Here is a 25,372-nt window from a genome sequence, read left to right as displayed (position 1 = left end):
CTTTGTCTTACTGTTGCTGTCTCTTAGTTTTGCTTCCTTCTTTGGCTTCTGTCACTCTAAAGCTGCGTGTATTCTGCTGCTGCCACTGCCTTTTATTTCAGTAGTTAGATGTTGAGGCAGGCTGTGGCCAGCTATCTCAACAGCCTTGGTCAATAATATCTGCTAGACTTGCTATTGCCTTTCAGAAACTAAATCACCTCTACTGTCTTCTATCATGGGTGGCATCCTAGGCACTTTGCAGTCACTTACTACCTAAGTGATACAGAAGACTGACCTCAAATCCATAAATACAAGCAAAGTGGGGGATACTGAAAACAGTAGTGGTGCTGCTACTTAACAACTGGCCCACAGTGCTTAAAGAGTAACAAGGAGAAGCCCTACAAGAGAAAGAAAAATTCTGTTTTGCATTTTGACAACCTCTTTTGCCCTTCCATGCCTTTCAGTTAACCTTCACAATGCTGGATTTTGTGGCATATCTAAAGTAACAATCTCATTTATCATTTAGAGTAAAAATCTCATTTATACTCACTAGGACACTTGTATAAGTGAAATGTTATTTTGTGGATATTTGAAATTAATTTAAATCCCTCTGAACTAAAAAGTGTCACATTTGCGGTTTCATAGATGAGCCAGGTGAAAGACAGTAAAAGTAGGCAATTTTACTATCTATGCCCCTTTGAAGCACAGATAGTAACAATTAAGTTTTGCATTGTTGTAATCAATTATTTTAGTCATAGTATCCTAACAAGAAAATAATACTATTTACAAAATACCATATAATGACAAGATTTTTTTCTGAGTGATACCATATGAATATGGAGGTCAACTTATGCACTATTGCCTCTAGCATGTTATTGAAATGTAAAAAGTATTCAGACTGCTCATTCATGAAACATACATAGACATTTGTATAACACTGGTATCCTTTCAGAAATTCTCAAAATTATGGATCACAAATACATGGCATCAGTTTGGTCTCAATGAATGTGGCACAGTTTACTCACAGCAGCCATCTGCCCACTAGTGAATTGGAATGAGAGTAGATTTCAAAGTGCCTAATTTGATGTAAAACAGACAATCTGAATTTTGATCCCTTTAAATAAGTCTAAAAGAAAAATGCAAGTTATTTCACTTATGTTCGACATAACACAATTTTTCTTCCAGTCCTGGAGACTTAAACAGTAATTTTCAAGACAGGTACTCAGTCTAATAAAATCTCATGAAAAACATTTTTGTTGTCTTTATGATTTCTTCCTTTTAATTAATAAGTAAAGATAAATGTTTTCCAGTGGAATTAAAGACTGTTCAAATAGCTTACATGACCACAAACCCAATGTCCCAGTCACTGGCTAGGTGTCAGCTATGTCACTTAAGACTTCTCTTTAATCCCTCCTTGCCTTTACTATAAATTTGTCCTAGAAACACTGAAATAAATTATTGATCTCCTTCTTAGACTTTGAATGTACTCTGGGCCTTTAAAATCACTGTGGTATCACCACAGGTCAACGCAATAATTTCTTACTGTGGATGAAAACCCTTATGTCAAATTGATTCTATTATATTGTCATATATATGTGCAGCTTTCAGGTATAACCTGTGCATTCAGGATTTTGCTTTCATTTGTATTCTTGCTCATCATTAACAAACCTTGTGCCTAACTCCATAGCCTTGTTTCTGTGATTTTTATAAAAATTAAACAATTTTATTTCTGTAAGCTATGAAATGTTAAAACATCTGAATGTTGGGGAGCTGACTAGTCTAATGAAATATAAAGAAAGATGTATATGTCCCCTCCAAGAGCATGTTGAAAATGCCCATGTTCAAAGCACTCATATTTCACTGGTGTTCTTCTGTCATTTTGTAATTGCATTTAGATTCTTGCAGCCAAATCCTGATAAAGAACAAGAAATTGAGCAAAAGGTACACATATCTTTGCCCAGACAGAGAAAGGTGCATACCTTCCTCTCTAGCCTTCATTGCTGAGTATTCTTTCTAGTGCTGAGAAGCTATTTGTATTTAATAAATACCTGTTGTCTTCCAAAGCATTTTACATCTACTGTTTATACTGACTTATTTTTCTGCTTAGTTTCGCTTAAGAAAATAACTTTATTTTCTCCTCCTGCAGCAATTTCAGCCTCAGTTAACTGGATATAATGATACTCATGTATCAGCCCATAACCTGAAAAACTTTATGATAATGATGTAAATCAGTATTTGACATTCCACATATTCCACATCACAGTAAGAATCATCAAGTTCTACAACTTCCATGTTGGTGACATAATTCACAGCTCCTTAGTAAACCGCAGAGTGCAACTTCCAAAAGTACAATGCAAATGCATTTCACACTGTGAGGCAGCAGCCAAAAGATCAATATAAGAGTGGTTCACTGTGGTCTGGGGAAAAGAGAATCAAATGGGAACACCTGGTAAGCCTGCTGGAATTCTTTTTCAAAGTCAGTGCTTTGCTGCAATTCATGGAGGGCTACCAAAGGACAGGAAGAAAGATTAGACTTGCAGATGTTTTTATAAACTGTGGAAATAGTTTGTATTGCCTGCAAATTAATGCTATTTAGCTGCTGTTTCTAAGGAGAGAAATTAGTGTCTCTATTATTTATGCTATATAAAAAGAATTTTCCATTTTCTTATATTCATATGTGCTTCCTCCATTTTGCAAAATATCTACAAACCCTCCCCTTTTCCACTGAGACACAGATAATTCAGTCTGCTTGTCTTTAAAACAATGTGAGAGAAGAGCTGTTTCTGTTTTGTTTTTAGAACTTCATACTGGAATAAATAATAAGCTATGTTATCAAGAAGCTTTATATAGCAGAAGATGTACTGTTAAAAGATGTTATTATCTTGTACTTTAATAAATAGTTTTACTTCTTGTTGTGATTATATATGAACATACACTAATTTTTAATTTTCAGATAGCAGATTCTAGGTGTAGATAGTACCCTTCAAAACTTTTTACAGGTGAACCCCAAAAAAATTTAAGTCTAGGGATTTTTTGTTTTATTATTCACTTTTTGTCTAAATTAGCAGAATGATTCTGAGAAGAAAATGTAGAATGAGATGTATGTGCCTTAAATAAAATATGTAACTAAGAGATCATTTTTTGTTCTTTGAAGTAATTCAGATTTGTGTGGATTTGTCAAAAGTGGTATATAAAACAGCTATAAATAGTTCACCCTAAAGTTTGCTACATGTAAATTTTAAGCATTTTCAAATTTAGAAGCAGGAATTATTCAGGTCAATGTAATTTTTGACATGTCAAAATGTAAGACAAGGGCATTTTATTAATGTTTGCAACTATGAAGATATGAACAAATTTATTTTGTAGGATGCCCTGTTTAAAACAAAGATTGTGCCAAGAATTGTTAGAAATTTTTTTGATGGATAATTTTTCAAATCTATTTGTAGCCATTGAGATGCTCTTCATGAAAATCTCAGTTTTGACAGGAAAAAATGCATGTGAAGTATTTCTAAAGGTTGATATTCCTGGGCTAGAATTTTTCATGTTTTATTCCAAAAAAGCATTACAAATAGCAATTTTTATGAAAGTTATATCACCTCGTATAAAGATGTATACTACTTTACTTAACAAGAGAGTTATTGAACAGAATATTGATCTGAACTGGAGCAGATATCAGTCAGCTATACTGGGTTGTGTGGCAAGGTTTTGGTAGCAAGGAGAAGGGGACAGCACTTCAGGGGTGGTCTCCGTGAGAAGCTGCCAGAAACTTCCCCCGTGTCCAACCGAGCCAACGTCAGACAACTCCAAGACCAACCCACCACTGGCCAAACTGAGCCTGTCACTGGAATAACATATTTAAGAAGAGATAAAAAATGCAGCAGAAACAGCAGATGAAGAGAGGAAACATCTCTGGAAATACAGGGGCAGAAAGGAAGGACAAGGAGGAGATGTTCCAGGCAGTGAAACAGAGATTCCCCTGCAGCCTGTAGTGCAGACCCATCACCAGGCAGCTGTGTCCCTGCAGCCCTTAGAGATCCTTGGTGGAGTAGAAATCCACTTGCTGCCCGTGGACAACCCTACACTGGACCAGGTGGATGCCCCAAAGAGGCTGTGACCCCATAGGAAACCTGTGCTGGAGGAGGCTCCTGACAGGACCTGTGAGCTCATGGAGAGAGGAGCCAGTGAGCCAGTGCGGTAGCAGGTTTGCTGACAGGACTTGTGACCCCATGGGGAGCCTGCACTGGAGCAGCCCATTCCATAAGGACTGCACCCCATGAAAGGGACCCATGCTGAAGCATTCATGACAGACTGCAGAGTATGAGGATTCACATGGGAGAAGTTCTTGGAGAACTGTCTCCTGTGGGATGGATGCAATGCTCCTAAAGACCCTTCCCATTTGAGGTGGGCATTCAGTCGGTAATTAGGATCTAGAAGAAACAAGCACTTCTATGAAACAACTGGCTTGACCCAAAGCTATGGTAGTAGAAATGGGACAGGTTTTGAGGTATGTTTGTTTCAGCCTCTTTCAAGAGCCATTGAATGGAGCATATTTGGCAAAGACTGTCTCCCCTTCATGGCTCAGCTGAAGGTCAGGGCCATATGGCAAACTGATACATGACAGGAGAGGGCTTGCTAAACCTTAATTTGACAGCAGGCTGTCATCTCAGCTCTAAGTGACATAAGGTTAAAACAAGTACCTCAGCTTGTAGTAAGAAAACAGCTACTGTTTTTTCTGTGTATCAGTGTCCTGTTCAGTTATATGTCACCTGTCCTCTTGTGTCCATCCTGTCTCCCTTCCCCTGTTATCATTGTCTCTTTTGTGTCCTCTCTCCCTGCCTCCATTTATTCCTTTTAGAAAGTTTTTTCAGAGTTATTCTGAAATGTCAAAAGAGTTTGACATTTCAGAACAGTGACCCTGCCTTTGAGATATGCTATGGCTATGAAAATACATACCAACATGTTCAAAACTCAGACACCTTAGCAGTGGAACCTGAGGGGGTATTACTACTCTCCAAGAGGGCAGGCAGTTGAACTTCTCATCCTTAAGACACCAAATTCAATGCAACTTTTAACATTTTGGGGTCTTAGTTCAGCTGTATTTGAATGCATAGTTTTCACCATATAGACTAAAACTGCTCTATTGTTTACATGTTTATATTGAAATTACTAAGGAAACACACTGACCTTCCGTGCTATTTTATAACACAAACGAGCATATTAATAAAGTCTGATTGCATCTGGAACAGACCACCCTGGGCATTCATATCCTGCTTCTGGGGAGTCTACAAAAGGTGACCAGGAAGAAAAACCTTTGGGAGTTTCAAATAATTCTAAAAGGATTTATACCTTCACTGGGAAGGAAAAATTAAGTGAAAAGCATTGTTTTTAATTGTGTCAAATAGGGGGGGTGGTGGTATGGCAAATCTGTAACAAGCACTTTGCAATATTTGTAATAATCTGTATTGCCTCTGGATGCTATAATTCAATTTAATTCCATCAATTTAATGTTAATAAAAAACAAGCTACATGAGAACAGCAGAAAGAAAACTGGAGAGAAATCTTTCAGATCTGACTTCAGAGCTCTTGCCTAGCTTAGTTGGTATCTCTGGTGAACGGTTTCTTATGGCTCTATTTATAGCTGCAGTTTCAGCTGAATTGCTTTTCATAAATGGGCTTACTATCTGTCTGTGCTCAGACTAAACTACAGAAAAGCACTTGCTTGGTGGCAAGCAGGTCTCTGCTTAGGAAGCTGATGTAAGGCAGCTGTTGGATTTTCAATTCCACTGCTCACTTACCCTCTGCTAATTTGGCCCATGCTACAGAAAGAAGAAGAAGGACATTATTAGATAAGCAGATGGAAATTGTCTCAACTTATTAAAAAAAAAACCACCCACACCAGTCTTCAGATTATAAAGCCTCCATGCTACACTTGCAAAGAAGCTGGAGTGTGTGTAATTCAGTGGATTTATAAAGGGAGAGTAGCAGCTACATAATAGAGATGAGACTTTTGTAGGCCTGAATTATTGCCTGTCTCCAAGATGCCTGAAACAATCAGTTGTGAAGATTTACAGTACTCTGAAAATTGGAGGATTTAAAATAAATGTTGGATGTTTGGTAAAAATCAAGATGCCTGGGAGAGTGCTATTGTGAAAGTGCTTACCAAAAGATACTGGTAGCATTAATAACAGTAATACTGTGCCTATAGGACAGTAGTTCTACACCTGTGGTTACAGACAGCAAAGGTACACTAAACCAAGCCACTCACAGATCCCTAAGGACCACAGAAGTAGCACGGGCATAGTTAGATATATGTATTAAACCAGGATAACCGTGGGGTGAATATCAAAACTAGGAGCCAGGTGCTACTAGGGAAGAGCAGTTTTACAGTCAGTCTGAGATTTATACCCAGAAGACTTATTTTCAGTGTTCCCAACACAAGTAAGTATATGAGAGAATTTTCCAACTGCCTGAAATGGCTAGGCATCCTGTGCTGGATTCTGCACCTGGGATGGTTCAATGCTGGATATACATACAACCCAGGGAATAAGATGTTGGAAAGCAGTGCCATGGAAAGGGACCTGGGGGTCCTGGTGGATGTCAAGTTGAATGTGAGTAATCAGTGCCCTGGCAGCCAGGAGGGCCAGTCCTGTCCTGGGGTGCATCAGGCACAGCATCACCAGCTGGGCAAGGGAGGGGATTGTCCTGCTCTGCTCTGAGCTGGGGCAGCCTCGCCTTGAGTCCTGTGTTTAGGTTTGGGTGCCACAATTTCAGAAGGACGGTAATTTCAGAGGATGGCAACAAAGATGGTGAAAGGTCTGGAGGGGAAGCCGTATGAGGAGCAGCTGAGGTCACTTGGTCTGTTCAGCCTGGAGGAGACTGAAGGGAGACCTCATTGCAGTTACAGCTTCCTCATGAGGGGAAGAGGAGGAGCAGACACTGATCTTTTCTCTGGTGACCAGTGACAGGACCTGAAACTGAGTCTGGGGAGGTTTAGGCTGGATATTAGAACGAGATTCTTCACGCAGAGCGCGTCTGGGCACTGGAACAAGCTCCCCAAGGAAGCGGTCACAGCATCAAGCCTGACCGAGTTCGAGAAGCGTGCGAACGCCTGTGCCCGAGTGGCTGAGCTACGATCCAAAGAGAGAAGCCCAAGGTCCTCACAACACTGGCTCCTTATTCTGTTGGAAATTCCATGCTGTGGTGTGGCTTCATTCAGCTTAACCTCTTAAGAGAGGGATTTAGGGCTAGTGCAAGCTGTCACAGGAAAAAAGTCAGTCCTATGCGGCTAGGCTTTGCTCTAACCTTCGTCCCCAGCTTCCAAGAACACAAAGGAGCAGGGAGCTGGAGCCGCTGCACACGGCTGACACCAATCCGCAGCTACGGGGTGCGTGGGAACTCACAGCCGAGGCGCGGCAGAGCTCAGCGGAGCGCCCGCGCCCCCGCGCCCGGCCGGGCGCCGCCCGCGCGCTGCGGGTAACGGCGCCACGGCAGCATGGCGGCCGCCGGCACGCGCCCGGCCGGGCGCCGCCCGCGCGCTGCGGGTAACGGCGCCACGGCAGCATGGCGGCCGCCGGCACGCGCCCGGCCGGGCGGCTCCCGCGCGCTGCGGGTAACGGCGCCACGGCAGCATGGCGGCCGCCGGCACGCGCCTGGCGCGGGAGGCGCTCGGCAACGCGCCGGGCAGGAGGCGGCCGGCCCTCGCTTCCTTCTCCGCCTTCAGCTTCGTCCCGCCCAAACGGGAGGGGCCTCCAGAGCTCAGCTACTTCGGCCGGGAGCACAAGGTGAGGGCGTGAAGGGAGCGGGGGGGGACGGCGGGGAGCAGCGCAGGGGGAAGGGTCAAGCTCTCCCCGCGGGTCTCTGCGCAGGGCAGACCCTCTGCTTGGCCCCGGGGCACAGCTCGGCCCTCATACCCTGCCCAGACAGGTACCAAAAGTCGTCATAGCATCATAGAATGGGTTGGGTTGGAAGGGACCTTAAAGACAATCCAGTTCCAACTGCCTGCCGTGGGCGGGGATACCTTTCTCTATACCAGGCTGTTCAAAGTCCCCTCCAGCCTGGCCTTGAACAGCTCCAGGGATTAGGCATCCACAGGTTCTCTGGGCAACCTGTTCTAGTTCCTCACCACACTCACAGTGAAGAATTTTTTTCTGATACAGAAATGTGGCACATCTCTATCACTGACTACCTAATGCTAAAATAACAGGTTTCACCATCAGAGGCCTTTGCAAAGTGTGTTTGCTACTGGTGGATGGCAAATGAGGGCAACATCTTTCATACTGGATAACAAGAGAAGGCAGAGATATTGTTTGCCAGTTATTGAGGATGAACAGGCCACTTTAATCAATGAAATGTAAGGCATTTTTAGGAGAAAAACTGGGAAAGGCATCTCTGTCACTAGGGTTTGATGCAGCACCAGTGGATTTTGTCGTAACACACACTCTTGGGAACCCTTTAATAAGAAACTTCTCCGTTTTCATTTGAGGGAAAATATTTTCCATGTGCATTGCATAAATTTTCCACGTGGTCAGCTTTAATAAAATCAGTAGAGCTACTCAAAACAATAACATCAATATATGCCTCTGTAACTGGATGCTTCTGAAGGTGGTACACTGCCACTCAGCATGTGGTAACTCAAGTGCGCTGACAGGGATCCACACTCCTCGCTCTGCTGCATTATGTCACCATTGTTCCTCATTCTGTCTTCGTATTTAAAATCAGAAATGAAAGCAATCTTACTCCTTCTGCCTCAGATGAGCTACAGTTCCTGGGTGGTGAACTTTTCTATGAAGTGACATATGATCTACTGAAGTTAACAGGCTTTTTTCCCAAAAAGAAAATAACATTATAAAAAAAGTTTTGAAATGCCTATTATGTCAGTGTAACATAGCAATGCTATGGCAATTTATAACAATAAATACAACCCATGAGTCCTCTCCTCACCCAAGTGGCAAGCTGCTGAATGCACCAAGCACCAGGCAGCAATGACTGGTCGTTTGTGAGAGTTTGCAGGTCCTGTGTCGCTGGCATGTGGGCAGGGTACAGACCAGAGCACTGTGCTGGGTATTGAACAGCAAATTTCCTGCATTGACCAGGTGGCCCTGCTAAAAGACGAGAAGATTTCTCTTGTGACTCTTTTGTGTTGATTCCAGCATTACTTTGGCAAGGTGATATGAGCCAAAGGTGAGTCACCAGTCTGCACAGAATTAGCAGCCATATGGTAGAGCTTTTCTGTACAATATAGTCTGATCTTACACTCACAATGGCCTGGTTTGTCAAAAAAGCTGCTCCAGTGGCATAGAAACAAAAAGTGATAACAGCTGTTTAATAGGTTTCTTCACAGCCCAAGCCTTTCTCCAGGGGAGAAAGCAGATTCAACCCATTCTGCAAAATTTAGGAATTGGATAGTTTGAATATTTTTATTTATAGAGCAAAAGGAATCTCATTCCTTTTTGCAGCTTAAATACCTAAAATCAACCATGTATCAGAGAGTGAAGCAGAGAGAAGTAGGAAGAAGATGGGCTTATTGCATGGCCAGAAGCCAGAAATTCCTGCTTTTTATTCCCTTGGCCAACAATTGCTCCCTGGATTGCTTTACGTAAGTTACTGTAGGCAGTGTGCCTAGCATTTCCTCTTCTGAGATGTGGAGAAAGCAATTACCTATTTTATGTGTGTCTGGAATACTAATGAATGCTTGCAAAACATTTAGCTTTAGCAGCAGTACACAGAGGATGCCTACCCTGAGTGCACATTTATCATCGGCTCTGTGTAACTCACTTGCTCTGATGGGTTTAAGAAACAGCTTGCCACCACCACCACCACACCCAGATCAACCAAGTTATCATTTACAACAGAGAGAAACAGCAGCAGAAAGTTATCAGTGTATTGAGCAAAGAAGTGTTGTCTCTACAAATCTAGCAGAAAATCTTGAAGAGGTATCTGAGACAGAGCTAGTTTTTGATATAACAGACTGGCTGTCTGTGAGTTCCAGAAAGGATGAATTATCTGCTCTGACATGACCAACAAATGACACTTACTCTTTCTTACTCTGAAACAAGTAACAAATAATGCCACATGAATACCAGCAAAGAGCAAACAACATTTCTGATGGTGAGTACAAATTAAATACCCACTGAATGAAACTGGTAGCGTGGGGAGGAGAGGAGAAGAAAGGAAGCACAGAAATAATCATGGAGATGACAAATCATGTGCAGGGTGCTCTTGAATGTGCCTGAAATCCTCTGAAGCTCGATGATTTCTGAGAAGTGAAGGGATAGATAGGTTAAATACAGAATAATTTCTCCTCTTGGCAGAAGCAAGTATTGGAGATACCTGTATAAATAAGGCCTGAAATTACAGCAGTATTTCACTAGTACTCTTAACTATGGTTTCCTTTTAATGGAACCATTATAACCTTCTTGACCTGCCATGATTTGACTATATTTGGAGAATACCAAAGTACATGAGATTTTCAAATGTTAAATTGGACACACTGTAAAATTAGAGGACAAAAAAAAAGCCCAACAAAATGCACCATTCTTTTAGTCAGCCATGCACAAAGCCAATGATGATTGAAATTTTTAACAGAATATCGACCCTTGATGAAGTTCAGTAACAACTGGCGGCATATTTCAGTAGGGGGTATTCTTTTTGGTGGCTTTTTTGAAAAGTTTTCTTTTTGTTTTGAAATTGCTTTGATTCCATTTATGAGAACTTCTTGACTGGATTTCACAAACACTTTTGTTAGAACAGCAGATCTTTATGTTGCTTATTTGGATGCAAACTATGTCAACAGTTGAACAACAATATTATGGCTTGGGGTGTGCTTTATTTTAATGCCTGACATATGTTTGTCATTCATACCACTGGATCACAGGATTACCTCTGTGGCACATTTCTCAATTATGCTCTAATCAGAAATTAAATTATGTTTACAGTGCAGGGTACCTTTGTGTGTTTGAAAGTTCCTGTTTTGCTTTTACATAATTGTGCCCAGATCATTTGACAAATACACAAATTTAGGAAGGAGAATATTAAGTGCAGAAAATTCAAACAGATCAGATAATTTCCAAAATTACAACAGATTACAGGGTGGGGGAAAAGAACTAAATTGCCACAAGGGAAATTTCAGAGCTGAACAAACTTAATAAATGATAACATATGTCATTAGGTAATTTTGCAAATCATTCAAAAGGACTGGCCCAAACTTCCTAATGAGGTCAGTAATATTACAGTTGTCATCATCTAATGAAATATATGCATTATGATTTGACTACATGTATTCTGTAATCTGTAAAGTAAAGCAATTATGTGAATTAGCCATTTTTCCCCTTTTCTCAAGACAGGAGATTTTTTCACCTATGATGCTGTTTTTAGAATACCAGAAGATTACGACCAGTATCTTCCACGATGTGACAGAAAACACGCAAAGGCTCGTGGCCTTAAAATTAATGAGGAGGTAACCATTTGATAAATTCATAATTATCTTTGTTTAAGATGTTTTGTACCTTTTGACATGACTGGGGACTCTAGGCATCGTTTTACCCTTAATAATCTAGGTCATATGATAAGAAAAAAATTGGAAGGAGGAAATCAGCCTGCAGGTTTAGGAGAAAGCATTATCCCATGAAGACACCCAAATTAGCTCTTTCATTTCCTGAAGATTTACAGATGACAAGACATATGCAAGTTAAAGCTAAGGGGAAGAGGCAAATCCTCTCTTGCAGAGTGCAGGGTGTATTCTGAACCATCTGTGCCCCTCAAGAGTTGTACTTCAGGTGGTTCTGCAGTTATTTCAGTGATGTTTAAAAACTCTTTTCCCTGAGAGGACTGGATTCAGAGGCTATGACTTCCCTACTATCCTCTGACACCCACTGTGTCTATGCCAGCATTTGCTGTCAATGTCCAAGTCTCTGAAGCTGATGAATTTGTTAGGAAAACCTACACCAGATTCCCCTGCAGGAAGGAAATTCATAGGGAGCTAGTGCACAGGTGTATTCAGTCAGAACACATGGACATGCCTGGGAAAGGATGGGCAAGCATTTGAGGCCAACAGAATCTGGGTTTGATGTGCAGCCTGATAGGTAAATACTCCTCTGGAAACAGAAATACTATAATACATATGCATAAATGAATGTGGATGTATTCTTGCATGCAGCATCTGAATAATACACATATATACAACCGTCTCTGTCTATAATTATATTTATGCATACATACACAAAACTGCACATAGAGGCAGAGGCTGTCAAAAACCAAATGAAGTGTAACCTCTGTGTACTAATGACCTCAAAATCCCAACTGGTTCATGGATGTAAAAGTGATGGGTAGGCTAGGGATGGCTGCCTGCTTTGATGGTTATATATTATAGAGAAGGAAGAAGGAAGAGTGACACAAGAGTCCAAATTACTCTAATTTCTGTGCAATAAAATTGGGGGTTTTTTTCTGACAAAGCCCACTGTTTGGGATTCATCTTACTAGCAGTTATATATGCCAGACATTTCAGTGCAAGTGTGTAGCCATAATGCCCTTTAACTCTATCTAATGCAGGAAGCATTAGATGCTCCCAAAGGAATCCCAGGAGTGCCCATCAACATCACCTGCTCATGCCTAATAACTCAACTGCTAATCTATCTATGTAAATGACTACTCCAAGTAGAAATTAATTTTTTTATTTAAACAAAACAAAGACAACCTCCCTCCCCCAGTACCAAGCAGGAAATTTGTGTAGAAAGTTCATCAATATAAAGTTACAGCTTTTTACTGAGCTCTTGTATCAACAAAACTCATTTTGCTATTGGCTTTCTTTCTAGACCAAACTTGTATGGGCCAGAATTCATACCAACTGTGCTGGGCAGTGCACACAAGGGACTGTCCAAACAGGTGTCCTTTAATCCAGCCCTTTAATTAGCATGGATACACATCAAACTCACAGTTATTTCTGCAACATGATCCTCCTGCATGTCATGACTCCCAGCACTGGCTGTAACCATAATCAAGTGCATATCACATACTCAATTCATCTTTATCACAGTGACCTTCTTAGGCTTTATGTAATAATAACTAACTTATAAAATATAATAAATAAAAATACCACAATTGACATCTTTCTAGTTCAACACTGAACACAGACAGACTGAACCCAGCACAGCTTTACTTGAGCTGGAAAAAAGCAAACCACTGCTAGTAACGCCCTCATTTCCTGCAGGTAACCTGGATGCAGGGAATTCAGGAGTACAGTTACAGCAACTTGATTAGCTACATGCAGCTGAGTAACTGCAGTGGAGTGTGTGCTTAGGGCTGCCATTGCTGATTGCAAGTGCTAACAGTGCTAGAATTACGCACTGCGAGGGCGGGTAGCAGGATGCTTCCCAACCAACTGTTGGAAAATCTGAAACCCACTGAATACCAAATCCACAAAGATGAAATGCCAGTGTGCACAGTCAGTGCTGTGCTACCAAGGATGCTGAAAACTGATTTTAAATAAACTTATTTAGAAGGAACTCAAACTATTGGAGTTACATACTGCTGTCTGTCATTAGCACTGTACACCCTGAATTTCTAGCAAAGTCTTTCTTGATGGTACAAAGATTTTTTAGTTTCTCATTTTTCAGCATTTATCCACAACTAGGGCAGGGGAAGAAATGATCTTAATTTTGCCTGCCAGTCTTCTTGACTTGATTTTCATTCAGCTAGGGTTAAAAGTTGGTGAACTCAATATTTTTTAACAGGGTGGAGTAAGGTGGGCAGGAGAATTGGGAGATAAATGGTTGTTTTGAAATTAGCTTTTGTATTGAGTAGGTTGGTTAGTTAGTTAGTTTTTAAAAGTGTTTACAGCATCTTTCCAAGAACCTCAGGTTCTATCCATGAGGCTGGAAATGTCTCCTAGCTGACTGCCGTGCTGTGAAATCCTGCCAATCTGTGCTCCCACCAGTATCCTTGCAGGACATAAGTGCTGATTTGCTCAGACTTGTGTCTGTTGTAGCAAAGTAGTAATTTGCTTGCACTTGAACTATGGTGTGGCATCTACATTTTGATTCGCCTTTTAGATACTATGTATATTATAAGACTAGAAAAACACATTTCAGATCAAGGCTTACTGTGTTAGTCAGTGTACAAACATACAAGCAGCCTGATAAATCTGAGACCTTTGGCTAGGGAAAGAAAAACAAACAAATTCAGTCTTTCCCTTCTGACTCTCTAGCTCCCTGTTGCTCTAACATAGGAAGGAACTGCAGATTGCAGATAGTGATTGCACAGCCACTTAAAGTGCAGCTTACTGAGAACAAGCTTAAAATCTTTTCTTGGACAGGTAGTTTTGCATCAAGTCCACTTTCAATCATGGTGAAGCTGTTATTTCTGTAATCTTACAGCTACAAGTATTTTTAGTAAAACCTTTCATTGTGCAGAAATAAAGTAGTATATGCTTTATTTCCTTCAGGAAAAGCTTGCATGGGCTAGTGGTTGCTCAGGGTTTTTCTTTAGCCTTTGATTTTTTACATGCTGTGCTTTCACTGAATTGTGCAAGCAGGGTAGGTGTTCCTGTAATAGGGGGCACAAATCTCTCTTCTATTTTTCAGAAGAATCATGCAATTCAGTGCACAAGAAAAATAAAAATAAAATCTGTGCTTTTCTATCATTTAGTTACCCAGTAATCACACGGTAATCACATGTGTATGTATGTATTTGTGTAAAAAAAAAAATACCAGTCCACAGCTCCATATCTTATCATCTTGTCATCTAGTGACACATTCATGTTTTACTAAGATAAAAATAACATTAAAAACTAGGGCAGGGATAGAATAGTAAGCTAAACAAATACACATGCATATTGCAGATGCTGTACAGTTCTTTCAGTTATTTCACCCCAGCCACAGCACATTTAGCAATAGAAAACTGCCATGTTTTCTGTTCACCCTGTGATTTTCTTCTAAGGGGATTTTTGTGTTTTCACAGGAAATGGCAAGAACTGTTCCTGTGCTGACATCTTCAGAGTATGGGAAGCGCATCCATGAGCCCTTAGACCCAGCAACCGGAGAGCATGCGAGGGTTTATAGCGTTTACGCAGCAATCTATGGGGAAGGCAGCCGCCCTGCTCAGTGAAAAAGCCTTCTACAGGCCTGCATCCATGGGAAATCTCTTGTATCTGTCACTGCCAGCAACATTTATCTGGGGAAAAAACATAACACTTTGAAGAGCAATATGGTGCTTTTTGCCTTTTCCTCTACATTTTATTTAATGAGAATGATATGGATTAAAAATAGGGTGAAATAGCAGCTGCACTTTTTTTCTCATGCTAATTAAAATGCATGCCTTCTTACATTCTCATTAAAATCTCAAGAAGAACATTTTAGAACATTTTAGGCAGCAACGCTGGGAATAAGAACTATTGGGTCAAAGGCTCTGTCTGCAATTCTGGGAACTGCATCTACCTAACCATTCACAGACATATCATTTTAAACAAGTTTGTCCATCAAGGTATCAGTAGTCACAGATTTTTCAATCCTTACAGAGTTTCTAGAGAATTGTGAGACATTGTTTTATGTACACAACAGCTGAAATGGATATTCAACTCAGAATTTTCAAAAATGTATAGGCTTACGTGCTTAGCAGTTTCACTAGACTTCACGTGGAACTTGAGTTAAAAGGAGCTTCTGAGCACTTAGTATTTGGAACAGACAAAATCTGGGTTTAGCTGAATTCATACATTCATTTCATTCCAGGAATGGCATCTTACTGATTTAACAAGAAAAATCATCATTGGTTCTGTATCCAATCTGACAAAAATGGGAAAAAAGATTTAAGTATTACTAGCAGTACAAGCACCAAATAATTTGGTAGAAAGGGTGAAAAAAATATAAGGATTTGAGCAGTAGCCATTTAAAAAGAATGTTTAGCACAAATGTCTAAATCTGATTAAATATTTGATACCTTGTACTTTCATAAATACTTGATACCTTGTACATAAACATTTGATACCAGTACTAAAATTTTAAGGTAACTTCAGGAGGAGTTTCTCCTGCAGAGTATGCATCTGTTTGGTTCTCAAGAGCTGTTCATCCTGTTCTTGTTTAAAGCTGAGACAGTATTGTTCAGAAGGAACAGCCTGAGTGATCATACCAGAAAAAGGACTGTAAGTCCACAGCTGTGACTGACACTGTTTTTGTCAGGTATTTAGACACAGGAAAACTGTGTCATTTGTAAATACAGTGAGACACCTAGTGAAAAAAAAAGAGAAACAAAACCTTCTAAATCTGGGACCTGAAAAAGTAGTAAATTAGGCAGTCAATAGCCCTTGTTTGGCTATGATGTGAGAAGCAGAGCACACAGAGCAGCCCATTCTGAGAGGTGTTTGTTACTTTCATTATTCATGACCTGCAGCTCTTCTACACTCAATACACTATGGACAAAATGACATTAATGGCTACATTCCTTTTCAAAATAAACACTTCACTAAACAAACTTAGTAGCATTAAATGAAAGGAATCATAGTAAGAACAAAGGGAGAAGGAACTGTTTTCTAATACCACAATGCTTTTCCAAAAATCAGTATTGAAGTTATTATTAGTGAAGAATGAGATGGAATGTGGCTATATTCTTAGCAGGTTATTTTTACTTTGGGACAGTCAGTACAAATTGCTTTTTTTAAGTAGCCTTACTATATTTACAAACCATCTGTGTTTGAAAAATTATTTGAAATCAAATTTATTTGAGAATACCACCACCTTCTGGTCTATGTGAGAAATAGCATCACTTCCACCGCAGAGGAAGTCCAACATCAAAAGACCAGTTTGAGTTTTCCTATCTCGTTTCTTTGTGATGTCACACCCTTATCATCTGTACTCACTTTTTAAGGTCTTTCACAGGTTGTTCCTCCCACTACTTGTTTCTCGTTCAGTTCTGAATGGTTCACTTCTTCCTTCAGTGCTCAGTGTCAGAAGAACACCCTGACAATTTCTTCTGTATTAGTGGTAAATTCCTTATAAACGTTTGCAAAGCCATTACAACTCTCCTTCAATTTCTCACTTGCAAGAATGACAAATTCTTAGGTTATTGATGTTCTGAGCTTACTATTACACATTGGAAAGCAACTTTTGGCATTCTCTCACCTGTGAATGTTGACATACTACTTTGAGGAAGAGTTTTATACATGCAACAAATTAACACAAACAGAATGGACAGTGTATACAATGTAAAGCATATTCTGGATCTGGATTTTGCATCAAGTAATCTCCAGAGATTTTTGGGGCAATTGACAGACACCTGCAACTCACAAATTATTGGAAGGAAAAACTGGCCACATTCTCTATCTACTGGTGAAATATACATAATGCCAATGATGTGAAAGTTTACCCTTTTTGTATCAAAACAACAGCGAAAATCAAACTAGGTTATCCTGGGAATTCTGCTTTGCTACTCATAAATAGTAATTCCACACCGAGAGGAAGCACAAGCTAATGAGCATGTGTTACATGGCCGTTCATCAAGAATACATGATGTAATCAGAACTAAAACTCTCCTGTTTTCCCTTCATCATTTGCAAAGCAATGAACTGACCCAAGTTAGGGCACTTGTTCTGGCTGAAATGGGTATTGGTTCTGGTTCTCAGTTCCAGAATTTCTGTTCATAAATAAAAAAGGGCTGTCATGGGACATGGTTCTTCTGAGCTTCAGAGCATAGTTTATGTAACCCAGAGGAACCCTGGAGTGCATACATGACCCCATTTAGACAGTTTAGCTAAAACTGCCACCAAAGGCAAAACTACAAATAGAATACATCTGGAACATTGGGCAGCCCCATAGAGACAGTTGTACAAGTCCATTATCCTGTGGCAGCTGTTACTTTACAAAGTAAAGCAAATACTTTTTATTAAAAATGCTCTCATTTTCTGTAAGGCATTGCTATTTATTGAACAGCACTCTGCATCTCTTCAGTAAAACCAATAAACCAATACTGCTTCTGCAATTACTTCAAATTTTAGTTTTATGAAACACTTGGGAAATTACATGAGCAGCTGTAAGTAAATTGCACAATTTCTTCTTTTACTGTCAAGAAAAGTCCTGATTAGTAGGTATTCTGTAGGCATATACCTACAGAATAGGTATAAGCTGTATATCCAGACTGGCCAGTATCCTTCAAGTCACATGTGGCTGTTTGCAGCTGTGAATTAGTACCAGTTAAAATACAAGGGAAAAGCAGCACTAACTGTCTGACACATATATCTGTAAACTTGTAATAAATAAAGACACAAATCTTAAGAAAATATGATTCTCTTTATTAGTATCTACATGTCAAATGTTCCAAATATTGGAAGGTTTCACACTCAGAAGCTCACATTTTCTGAGGTGCAGTTACTTAGAAAAAATAATTTTTCTTCCATGCACACAATTTACGCTTTGTAGTATAGAAGGTCAGCCTGTTATCCAGTAGTATTCTCCAGTGTCAGTTGCTGAGTCCGTATGTACAAGGAAAGATTTTTTTTTGTAAATAATCTGCTATTTTTCTGGTGTTTTGTAGACTTTCTATCTCAAAAAATGGAATCTAGAAACAAAACAGAAATGATTGCTGAAAATACCTTTTAATAAACAACAGGGTAAGACTGATGTTCATTAAGCAGATGCAAAACTACACATCAAATACTTATTTTGTTTTAAAACTAAAGATTTGATCCTAAATGTACTATTGATCTATAAATGACCTGAAGAGAGATTACTATTAAAAAAAGAGTGATATTTATTACTTAGACAAAGCTAAATATTATGGAGTTAGGCTTATAGAATAAGTGATGATAAGTGGAAAATATCTCAAGAAACTAAGTTTTCATTCAAAGTATGTTTCAAGAAAAATATACCTCTATTAATTCGACAGTCAAAATAAAGGTTATACTCTGCTGTGAAAATATTATTTACAATAGAAATCAGCTTATTTTTTTAACTCCTCTTTTTAAACTCCAAACCTTTGAAAAAAGTATTTAATTAAAAATTCCAATTCTAATGAACTCTTAGATAACATTTCCCTTTAATTCAAGATTTGAATCTTAATTACTGAAGGAAGTACTCTTCCAAACAGCAACTATGCAGCAAAAAACACAGACAGACTACACTAATTTATCCAAGGAAGAAAAAGGTAGTTCTGTACACCCTCAAAAAGGCAAAAACTAGGCAGAGAGAATCTAATATAGAAAAATCAAGACTACATCTGCTTTAGGAATTAATTTAAACTACAGTTTTAAGTATTGTAAAATAATTTTTTACTAGTTTTCTTAGAGCAAAAGTAAACCACTGTCTTTGGACTTTACCTGCACAACTTCATAACCAAGTAACTGAAGGTGTCTCTGTTTAATAGCTTCTTCTCCCAACAGATTGTGGCTATGAGCACAAAATCTATTTTGACCATCAACACACAGGGCAATTCTAAAATTAAGCATAAGTGTAATATCAAAAAAAAAAAAAAAACCAACAAACCCACAACAATCAGTTATTTTAATCACCACAACTAGTGCAGTTCCTAAGAATCAGGAGACAATACCTCCCTCTTACACCTGTTGAATCAGATGTAGGATGGGAGTTTCCTAGTTCAGAATAATTTAAATCACTCAATTTAAGGGTAGGTGGTGAAACCCTGAAACTTAGTGATCTGAAAAGCTTTTTTATTTGCTCTGAACAAAAATTACCATGCACATTAATGAGAGGTATTTTTAATGCTATGATTAGTAACCTGTTTGAATTCTTCTAGAAAGAAAAATGAAAAAAACTTGCCTCAGCTAGAAAACATTTCAGCAGCTAAATGTATTTAACTTACTAATTTACCTGTTAAATCCATTAGAGTTCAAATTGAGTTTAAGCTACATCTGTTTTAAGTTAAACCAGTACATATGGTTGGCAGCATGGATTATAACAATATTTTTTCTTCTGGGTGATAAAAATCCCATCAATTTAATCCAAGGTTTTTATATCTACTGTTAAAAACTTGCTTAAATTTTCAGTATGTTAAGTATACTGTGACTTTATTCACTTTATGAAAGCTGCTACTTAACAAAAAAAACCATTGAAGCTCATTCTTAAGCATTTAAGCATGGGGTCTTGGAAAGATCCTGTATTAGTCTCGGAGTCTTGTGAATTAAATGTGTCCTGGTTTCAGCTTAAACCACAACAGAAAGTTACACTGGAGAAAGCCTAACTTCAAAGACTTTTGCTTTGTTCACAGTGCATTGCCATTATCATGCAGGCAGGTTGCTTAACTTTGTATCCAAGGCTTCCCACAGTATCCCTTAATATACTTTTAAACACCTATGCATTTCTCAGTATCCTTATTATTCAGGATTCCTTGCGGAAGTAAATTTGTGAACTCAAACTCTGTTAAATCTGTGCAAATATACTCAGAACTTAGTTTTAATTTGAAACTTAATTACAGAATATCAAAATGGATTACTATAATTCAAATAAGGATGACTTGATTCTTACTGTCACTGAGTAAAGAAACCAACTGTCTGACACTGCATAGTCAGGTGACAAAGCAATGAGCAAAAAGCAGATTGTTAATCTTGTCCTTCTGCCAGTGGTTTCAGTGTGAGACCTGAACTTTGTTGAAGTCAATGGCAAAACTGCAAATAGCTTACATTTTGCTATGTTTTCACCCTGGATGCTCTTTCCTGGTATAAATCAACATTTTACTAGTGGTTTCTTTTATTCTCTTACCGTCTGTGTACCTCTTCAAGTTGGGCCGCAGGCAATACAAAACCTTCTTCATCTAATTTAATCTCAATATCTTGTGTAGACGAAAAAAGACAAATGACATTAAACACCATTTCTTATAACAAACTTTCTACTGTATCTTCTCACAGTTGTTTTTTTAAACAACTATAATACTATCACTTTTTTTTTTTTAATCACAGAGGCTGGCAAAGTTGTATAGACTTAACACAAATGAGTGATAATTAGTAACAGTTCAGCCTTTCATGATGCTAACAAACAAAGTAGTATTCCAAGTCCACTCAAAACTGTAACACAGTTAAGTGGTGCTTTGCTGTGCTAGCTGGGGTCTCTGGAATTTTGAGGGCTTTAGGGAGAGATACACTCTCTCCCTCTGCTAACTTCAACATCCTGATGAAAACTGACACATAGAGTAACTCTGTTACTCATCCCCCTTTTTTATTTTTTAAAATCCCTCTGACATCCATTGTGTCCAAGACTCTCTTCCCTCAACATCTCATTATCCTGCACCCCCTCCTGGGCACGTGCCTTTCCCCATCACTGCCTTCTGTTTCCTGCTGCACACAACACTGTGTTTTGCTCACTGCTGTCTTACAACCCACAAACCCCACCGACTGTGTTGTCAGCAGCTCTTGCTGAGGGGAGAGGAGCCCACCTGAGCACAGCACACAGCTGACCACCTTCCCTTCTCTACTCACCACTAAAGCAGGGAGATCAGGAAAATGGCATTCCCTCATTTTGCTTTACATTATACAAATTGTTTAACGGATAAGGGGCTGATAATACACAGAACACAAGCAGCTGTTAGCAGCTGTTTTCAATGCAGAATGGCTGTGAAAATTGCTTTTCTCTCCATTTTCCTTTCTCTGAGTAAAGATTATTTACTTAAAGTTCCCAAATTTCAGATCTTTTACAGAAATTGGTATCCCAATTTACTTTTCCTGTATTTGCAGAATTTAGACTGCCTACAAATGAAATGATAGCTTTGACACCATACACACATATTTAATTACTAATCTAAAGAAATTATACTTACCAACTATATAGAAATATGGTGTTGATACCTCTGATGCAAAATATATTCTTTTTTTCAGTAAATAAAGTAATCCTGTCTTCACCCTTTTAAAGAGGTGAACATCAAGAGAACTCTGAGGCATGGGAAAGGCCTTTACTTGGTACTTAGAAAGGAGTTTCGGACCCTAGAAAGGGACAGAAAACCAAATCAAAAAGGGGAGATAACATTGTTGTAGTTACCTCATATAAACATAGCAAAATGTACTCTGTGCATTTCATAGCCAAGTCTATTGAGAGACCTACAGTCTGAGGTGTGATCTGCTGGGATCTTAAAATCACCCAAACAACCACCAGAACATCCTCAGGAAGCTTCAACGCTATCATGTGCATGAGAAATGCACAGCTTTCCTTTCACACATTTTCCATTTTCCATCAGTTTCCATTCATACAAATATATCAAGTCATTCAATCAGGTAGAAATGCTCCATATTTTCATCAAGGAAAACTGGTTTGTCCAATTCCAATGCTTTTTATGGGAAATACACCCAACTAAGTATAAACAGGGCCCCAATGACCTTATCACCTCTTGTTAACATCACTTCTGGTTTCACATGTACTGTACCTCATAAAATGGGCACTCCAGGGTGACAGTCAGAAAAAGCTGGGTTAGCTGGGACATAACAACTCTGTTCAAACCAGGTGGCTGAGCTGAAACAACAACATTCAGGTTTTCAGGTAAAGTATCTTTACACAAACCATATGCAGAAGTTAGGAAAACCTATTCAGTATGATATGCAGGAAAGCTACTTAATCATTAAAATTATCAGCATTTGTTTAAGTTAACAGAAAGATCAGTATGAAATTACACAGGTAGAAAAACGAGAAAATTAATTATGGAAAGAGCAACACAAAAATACAAAACTAGCAATATCTTAATTAAAACTGTCATATTCTTTCACCAAAAAATGAGAATCCAAAAGATGCATGGCATTCTACACAGAAGAATAAATTTGAGTTGAGGTCTTCAATAAATATCTCCTTTTTATAACCACTTTTCCCCAAGTTATAATCCCAGGATCTCATTGTTTCAATCTCTTTTTTTTTTTTTTTTTAATCTGCAAGTTGTGAATAAAACCAAATAATTTCTGGAGTCTGCTTTGTAAAAATTAACTCCTTCAGGTATTTCACGTTGTTGAAAAATTAAGTGACCAAAATTTCTAATCACTTTGAAAACTTAAGCTTAGTTCTATTAGTGGAGCAATCTTAGCTGATATCTTATTAAGTCTGTCATCTTTCTGGCATAGCTTACATCTCTCTACCATGATTCTAAAAATGCTTTAGTATCAAACAGAGAATAACTCAAAATGAAGTGTTATTCATAATAGATTTGTGTCCAAAAACATTGAAATATATTATAATTAGAGCCAAGAACAGACTCTGACATGGGGATGTTTTAGCATAATGTATAAGACAAAAGACAAACATAGGGAATACCAGGTCACTGTTTTTTTAGAAAACCAGAAGGATTAACTGAAATAATTATTTTAAGGGAATTCAAGTCTGTGTTTTAAAACTATACAGTGCAATTTTCAAACTCAACTAAATGACATACATGTAAGACAACAGTAACTGTGACAAGGAAGCATCACCTTTTGGCCTCCTGATTGCTATTTTCCCGTCACTTCAATTAGGTCACTATTGACTTGACAAATTAAATCGATAAAAAATAGATGCTTGACAAGAGACAAACAACATAATAGAAAGAAATTTGGAACATCCGAGGAGAAATTCGGCTCTTTACCTTGAAGCTTTTGCAGAAAATAGGGACTAAATATTTTTGGCAGGAAATTTATTGGATAACGTTGAATAAGAACACACGAATATAGCAGGTTCAGCAAGGTGTGAGGCTGAAAGTGCCTCAGGCGGGTATGCAGCACAGCTTCAAGCTTCCTAAACAAGGAAGAAGCTCTTGGAGGCAGGTAATTAAGGGTCCCAAATGGGATAATATATGCAGCAATCTGGTCAGTGGTCAGTCTGTCAGCACTGTAAATGAAACCTTCTGCCACTGCATCAAAGATGAGCTTTGAAAGGATCCTCTTTTTGCAGCAATACTGCATGATCTTGCTGACTGTTTGAGGATGCATAGTGCAGATGGACTTGGGGACATGTCTTTCCAGTGCCTCTGTAAACATTTGCACTTTTTGCCCGAAGTATAGGAAAGCTTCCAGTACATTTGCCAGTTCATGGTCTGTGAAATAGGGAACATGCTTCACTGAATATTTGCACAGTGCAGTGACTAAGGGAACTGCTTGAGTCTGACGAAGAACCACCAGTGAATTCAGTATTACACTTATAAAGTTTGGGCTCAGCTGGGAAACTGTGTGTAAAGTGACACTGTTCAGTCTGTTTAGCAAGTTTTGGCATCGTTTCTCTTCCCTCACAGTCACTTGCAGTATCTTATAAACCACCACTATTTCCCTGGGACTCCAACTCTTAATGTCTCTTTCTTGCATGTGGTTCACAATTTGTTCCAGCGTCGCACAACTTGGGCCTTCTAACTCAAGCAAACTTTCTCCGAGAGCACACAGATTTTCAGCAGTCAGCTGTCCCCTGCCAAGCCGCTCCTCGCTCTCCGAAAGCAGACTTGTCATCAGCGTGCTCTGCGGATCTATACGTAGCTTTATCAAAGCCTGCAATGCATTCAGCAGCCCCCTGTTTGACAGTTTTGAGGATTCAAATTCAAACTGGAAGCATAATGCCCTGAAAACTTCATTCTCTAACAGTCCAGGGTTTTTAAGACCATTCTCATCCACCTCAACTTCAGAAATCTTCTGTAGAGCTCCCGAGGCCATTATATCAGACATGACCTCTAGAGAGCTAAGAAAATAAAAAATCTCTTTTGATGTACAAAAGTTGTTCAACTTCTTGAAAAATAACTCTTCATCCATCCACACAGTATTTGATTTAGTACAGTTCCTCATATCTCCACAAAGATGCACAGCTTCAGTAACAGAAAGTGGCTGCATCTGTATGTTTTGTACATGTTTTTTCCTACAAAAGGTATACTGAGATTTATCTTTGACACACAGCATCCTCATGGCCACGGAGCTACAGTCTTGGGGTTTTCGCTGCCCACGAACGAAGTCCAACCTTTTGCTTAGGGTCATCAAAGCACACCTGCTTGCTGGTGTGCTGGATGAATACAACTGGAAGCTTTTTCGGCTAATCAAAGCCATTTTGAATCAGGCGAGTTCTGAAATGATACCTAAGGGAGGAAATGTAGATATGTAGTCTGGAAAACACCACCAGGGTCACTAAAATGCAAAAAAAATAACCACAACCCCAATCCTTTTGGTGGCTGGAAAGACGGGTACGACCCCTTTACCGCGACCCCGCGAGAGCAGAAATGCCGGGAGCGGCGATCCCTGTGAGACGGGCTGCCCCGCCTTCCGCAAGGACACTCCGGCGGGCGAACAGGAGACTCTGCCCGCACCGGCGCGGCCCCTCCATCCCCTCCGCACCTGCGCTGCTACTGCCGCCGCCGCGGGCCGGGGCCGCGCCGCTCCGCCCGGGCGGGCAGCCGGGCGGGCAGCCGGCCGTGCCGCGGCCGCCGCAGCCGCCCGGCCTCGGCGGCCATCACGGGCACCGCGCCGCCTGCCGGGACCTGCCGG

The 25,372-nt window shown here is 39.6% G+C and overlaps 2 protein-coding genes across 3 annotated transcripts; one reads left to right on the top strand and one right to left on the bottom strand.

Annotated features, from left to right (window-relative positions):
- Window positions 1–7,572: 7,572 nt before the first annotated feature.
- On the top strand, window positions 7,573–18,238 carry CFAP90 (cilia and flagella associated protein 90). Of its 2 annotated transcripts, XM_085573651.1 has the most exons (4): window positions 7,573–7,760; window positions 9,435–9,574; window positions 11,318–11,434; window positions 14,932–18,238. In XM_085573651.1, exons 1-4 carry the CDS (start codon window positions 7,608–7,610, stop codon window positions 14,957–14,959), a joined length of 438 nt encoding a protein of 145 aa, XP_085429777.1. In that variant the 5' UTR covers window positions 7,573–7,607; the 3' UTR covers window positions 14,960–18,238. The 2 variants fall into 2 exon arrangements, with proteins under 2 accessions (XP_085429777.1, XP_021402547.3); XM_021546872.4 differs by lacking the exon at window positions 9,435–9,574.
- On the bottom strand, window positions 18,230–25,144 carry FASTKD3 (FAST kinase domains 3). Its single transcript, XM_077785160.2, has 6 exons — window positions 23,503–25,144; window positions 22,324–22,409; window positions 21,724–21,886; window positions 20,673–20,742; window positions 19,274–19,388; window positions 18,230–18,516 (listed from the first exon to the last, which is right to left on the bottom strand). Exons 1-6 carry the CDS (start codon window positions 24,935–24,937, stop codon window positions 18,418–18,420), a joined length of 1,968 nt encoding a protein of 655 aa, XP_077641286.2. The 5' UTR covers window positions 24,938–25,144; the 3' UTR covers window positions 18,230–18,417.
- Between the last annotated feature and the right edge of the window lie 228 nt (window positions 25,145–25,372).

This window comes from Lonchura striata, chromosome 2 (assembly GCF_050655825.1).
Source record: "Lonchura striata isolate lonStrDom1 chromosome 2, ASM5065582v1, whole genome shotgun sequence".
Classification (NCBI taxonomy): domain Eukaryota; kingdom Metazoa; phylum Chordata; class Aves; order Passeriformes; family Estrildidae; genus Lonchura; species Lonchura striata.
This window is presented reverse-complemented; position numbering and strand designations above follow the sequence as displayed.